The sequence below is a fragment of the Leucoraja erinacea genome, chromosome 5 (genome assembly GCF_028641065.1).
Source record: "Leucoraja erinacea ecotype New England chromosome 5, Leri_hhj_1, whole genome shotgun sequence".
NCBI classification, from domain to species: domain Eukaryota; kingdom Metazoa; phylum Chordata; class Chondrichthyes; order Rajiformes; family Rajidae; genus Leucoraja; species Leucoraja erinaceus.
Genome location: NC_073381.1, coordinates 94,132,382 through 94,137,025, shown reverse-complemented (window position 1 = coordinate 94,137,025; position 4,644 = coordinate 94,132,382). Strand labels below are relative to the sequence as shown.

Here is a 4,644-nt window from a genome sequence, read left to right as displayed (position 1 = left end):
CTGCAAAGCGTTCCAGACATCCACCAATCTTCCTGTGTGAAAACCTTGCTCGATACATCTCCTTCAAACTTGCACCGTCTGACCTTAAAGCCATGCTCTCCAGTCGTTGATGTGTCTGTCCATCTCTACTCTGGGGAAAAGGTTCACACTGTCTATGCCTCTCTTCATTTTGTACACCAGCACTATCTTTCACACTGGAGACAATTTACAATTTGTACCGAAGCCAATTAGCCTACAAACATGTCCGTCTTTGGAATGAGGGAGGAAACCGGAGCTCCTGGAGAAAACCTCACGGAGAACGTGCAAACTCCGTGCAGACAGTCTCTGGCGCTGTAAGGCAGCAAACCGATTGCAGCCCCTGTGTGCCTCCCGTGCTGTACATAAATCATACAAGACAATGAAAATAACGAGATTGAGCAAAATAAAACATGATTGCAGAAACACATTAGAAATAAATTATTGGATGTGAAAAAGGTAGGATTCAAAGAAAGACACAAAATGCTGGAGTACCCTTCTTCAGACTGAGTCAGGAGAGGCAGACACAGAGATAAAGAACGTAAGGTGTGAAAACAAGACATCAAAGGAGACGAAGCTCAAGGAAAATATAGAATAGATCATTGTTAGCTAGGAGAAGGTGACAACGAAGTATACACAGATAAAATGTAATCAGGGGGCAGTCAGACTGGCCGGAGAACTGGGAAGGGGTTGGGACGGACAGAGAAGGAAAGCAAGGGTTACTTGAAGTTAGAGAAGTCGATATTCGTACCGCTGGGTTGTAACGTGCCCAAGCGAAATATGAGGTGTATAAGAAGCTGATAGTTGTTGGAACGTGGTGTGGGGACCAGTAACCCCCTCACAATGGTAATGAGCAAGAAGAGGGAATGGCCTGGATGTCGGAGTTCCTTGATGATAGATGCCGCCTTCTTAAGGCAGCGCCTCATGTAAATGCTCTCAGAGGTGGGGAATGCTGTGCTTGTAATGGACTGGGCTGAGCCCAGCACACCTTGCAGCCAGCCTCCTGTTAATCCACGTATCAGGCTTTGATGTAAGCCGGGCAGGACACGTTCTACATAGCAGGACACGTTCTACAGAGGTTTGTTAGAGTATTCGGTCACATGCAAATCACTTTGTACTCTGAAGATGAGACAGCACGGTGGCGCAGCAGTAGAGTTGCTGGCTTACAGCGAATGCAGCTGTGCGGGTGCTGTCTGAACGGAGTTTGCACGTTCTCCCCGTGACCGCGTGGGTTTTCTCCAAGATCTTCGGTTTACTCCCACACGCCAAAGACGCACAGGTTTGTAGGTTAATCGGCTTGAGTTTGCATACTTGGTATAAGTGTCAATTGTCCCTAGTGTGTGTAGGATTGTGTTAAGGTGCGGGGATCGCTGGTCAGGGCGGACTCGGTGGGCTGAAGGGTCTGTTTCCGCGCTGTAACTAAACTAAACGGCACCCATTTCGTAATTCCGTCTACAGGCTAGGCTCAGGGTAGATAGGCCATGAGGTGAAGCTCCACTGTTGCCCCACCAATGAATGTTGGCACGTGGCATATCTTTTCCTTTCTGAAGACACCACTAACTTCCTTGGTCTTGTTGACATTTAGCGAGAGGTTTAGTTTGGTTTAGGGATACAGCGCAGAAACAGGACCTTCGGCCCACCGAGTCCGCACCGACCAGCGTTCCCCACACATTAATGCTATCCTACACACACTAGGAGCAATTGACACTTATACCAAGTATACAAACTCAAGCCAATTAGCCTACAAACCGGTACGTCTTTGGAGTGTGGGAGGAAACCGAAGATCTCGGGAAAACCCACGCAGTCACTTTCCATTCTAAAGGGACTGCCTGGCTATCAGTTGAATGAAGGAAGAGTAGAAAGTTGCTCAACATCAGTGGATTGGGTCTGTGCAATTGATGGATGTGTATTCACATCTGTGTGTGCCTGCGATGTGTTTGTGGATGAGTGTGTGGCTGGTGTCCGTATGTATCTCTGCGTATCCTTATGTATGTCTGTATGTGTGTTTCTGTGGCTCTGGGTGTTGAGTATGTGTGCACACACGTCCATTTGTGTGTAAATGTATGTGTGCGTGTGTGTTTATATGTTGTGACTGTAGGCTGGGATAGTGTATGAAACTTTGCATTTTAGTGTGTGTGTGTTTGCGTTTGCGTTTGTGTGCCCATATGTTTGAGGAGCAGTATAAGGCCATTCGGCCCATCAAGTCTACTCCGCCATTCAATCATGGCTGATCTATCTCTCCCTCTTAACCCCATTCTCCTGCCTTCTCCCCATAACATCTGACACCCGTACTAATCAAGAATCTGTCAATCTCCAAATTGAAAATACACATTGAGGGCCTCCACAGACGTCTGTGGCAATGAATTCCACAGAATCACCACCTTCTGACAGAAGAAATTCCTGATCATCTCCTTTCTAAAGGTGTGTCCTTTTATTCTCAGGCGATGGTCTCTAGTCCTAGACTCTGCCTCTAGTGGAAACATCCTCTCTATATTCAGTATCCATGCCCTTGTGTATTTTTGTATGCGTGTATGCGCTTTTGTGTTTGTGTGTTTATGTGTATGTTGAAACATAGAAACATAGAAACATAGAAATTAGGTGCAGGAGTAGGCCATTCGGCCATTCGAGCCTGCACCGCCATTCAATATGATCATGGCTGATCATCCAACTCAGTATCCCGTACTTGCCTTCTCTCCATACCCCCTGATCCCCTTAGCCACGAGGGCCACATCTAACTCCCTCTTAAATATAGCCAATGAACTGTGGCCTCGACTACCCTCTGCGGCAGAGAGTTCCAGAGATTCACCACTCTCTGTGTGAAAAAAGTTCTTCTCATCTCGGTTTTAAAGGATTTACCCCTTGTCCTTAAACTGTGACCCCTTGTCCTGGACTTCCCCAACATCGGGAACAATCTTCCTGCATCTAGCCTGTCCAACCCCTTAACAATTTTGGAAGATAGACACAAAAAGCTGGAGTAACTCAGCCGGTCAGACAGCATCTCTGGAGAAAAGGAATAGGTGACATTTTGAGTCGAGACCTTCTGATATGTGCATTTGTGTAACGCTGCCGGCTACGGGAGTCAAGATCGTCCCGTCAACGGAGGGCTCGAGGCCCCCGACCGCGGGCGAGCTAAGGGAAGAGATTTGAACTTTTTTTCGCCTTCCATCACAGCGAGGAATGTGGAGGGGTCACTGTGGTGGATGTTTATGTTAAAATATGTTTTGTGTGTTCCGTTGCTTTTGATTTGCATGACTGACTTGGCAAATGAAATTCCTCGTATATGTTGCACAATCACGTCTTGCAATTGTGTGTGCGTGTACATGTGTGTTTATGTGTTTGTTTGTGTGTGTGTATGTTTGTGCTTTTCCATATGAGTGCCGACTAATACCTGTTTAGGTGTACTAATTATAACTTGATGCTGGTCCTACAGAGTGATTTGCTGCTTGTCAACCTGCCACCACTGCTTCATTCTGTTGGCCGGAGTTCAGACATGATCCTCGACATGGCTCAAAGTTAAATTTGCTCCAGTCACAAATCTGACATCTAACATATTCCCCATGCTCTTTCTCTCCCAAGTCAAGTCAAGTCAAGTTTATTTGTCACATACACATACGAGATGTGCAGTGAAATGAAAGTGGCAATGCTCGCGGAACAACAAAACAACCAAACAAATTATAAACACAATCATAACACATATTATTTTACATAATAAATAATAGAAGGAAAAACGTCCCTGCCACCCTCTCTCTCTCTCTCCCCATCCCTCTCTCTCTCCCCCTCCCCCACCCCTTCTACTCCCCCTCTTCTCTGCCCCTGACACATGCTCTGCCTAATCAGTGTGACTTGAGCCAGCAGCTGAAGCCTGTGCGTTGGTTGCGACTCAGCCAGTTGTGCAGAGGGACGATGCCGGTCCTGTTGCTCCTGCGCTCGCTCCTGTGTGGCCTCCTGCGGAGCAAGCTTGTGGTGTCCGGCCTCCAGTTTGCCAGGCGCCGCCTGTCCGCGCTGTGCGGGCGGCTCACGCCGCTGCTGCGGAGGCTGTGGGATCGCCTCAGGTCCGCGGACACCAGGGCCGCCGTCCTCTCCTGCGTGCTGTGGGCACTCGACATGCAAAAGCGCAGCACGGCGCGGTGAAAGGCCAGAGGGCGGGCGGGGAGGGAGAGGGAGAGGGAGAGGTGTCAGAAGAGTCCGATCTCCCACCTTGCAGACTGTGTCATCACTCCCCTTCCACCCCACCATGCGGCAGTCCGCCCCCCACCTCCACCCCACCTCCCGCTGCCCACTGTGGATTTCCCGGAGCCGGGCAGAGACGCCATCAGTACAGGAGGTCTCGGACTCAGACCAGAGGGTCACCGGCTGCTGCCGACCAGGAGGTGAGGGGGAAGGAGCGCCCAGCGGGCACGTCACGTACATCGGCCATGTCCCGTGTCGGTCCGGAGCCCGGTGGGAGAGCTGGAGTCCACCTGCTACAGGCACTAGGGTAAGTGGAACTGCCCCAGCCGGGGACCATGCCAGGCTGCACTTCACACCCACCATCCTCATCTTTGGACACCCTGTGCGTAGGGGAGAGGGTTGGGCTGAAGATGTCCTGGTTGGGTTGCTCCTGGGCCTGGCCAAGCTGGCCATCCGCGA

At 49.9% G+C, this 4,644-nt stretch overlaps 1 protein-coding gene across 1 annotated transcript; it reads left to right on the top strand.

Moving 5' to 3' along the window:
• The first annotated feature begins 3,918 nt into the window (after positions 1-3,918).
• On the top strand, positions 3,919-4,146 carry LOC129696852 (protein myomixer-like). The gene has a single exon (XM_055634924.1). The coding sequence runs from the start codon at positions 3,919-3,921 to the stop codon at positions 4,144-4,146; it is 228 nt and encodes a 75-aa protein (XP_055490899.1).
• Positions 4,147-4,644: the final 498 nt, after the last annotated feature.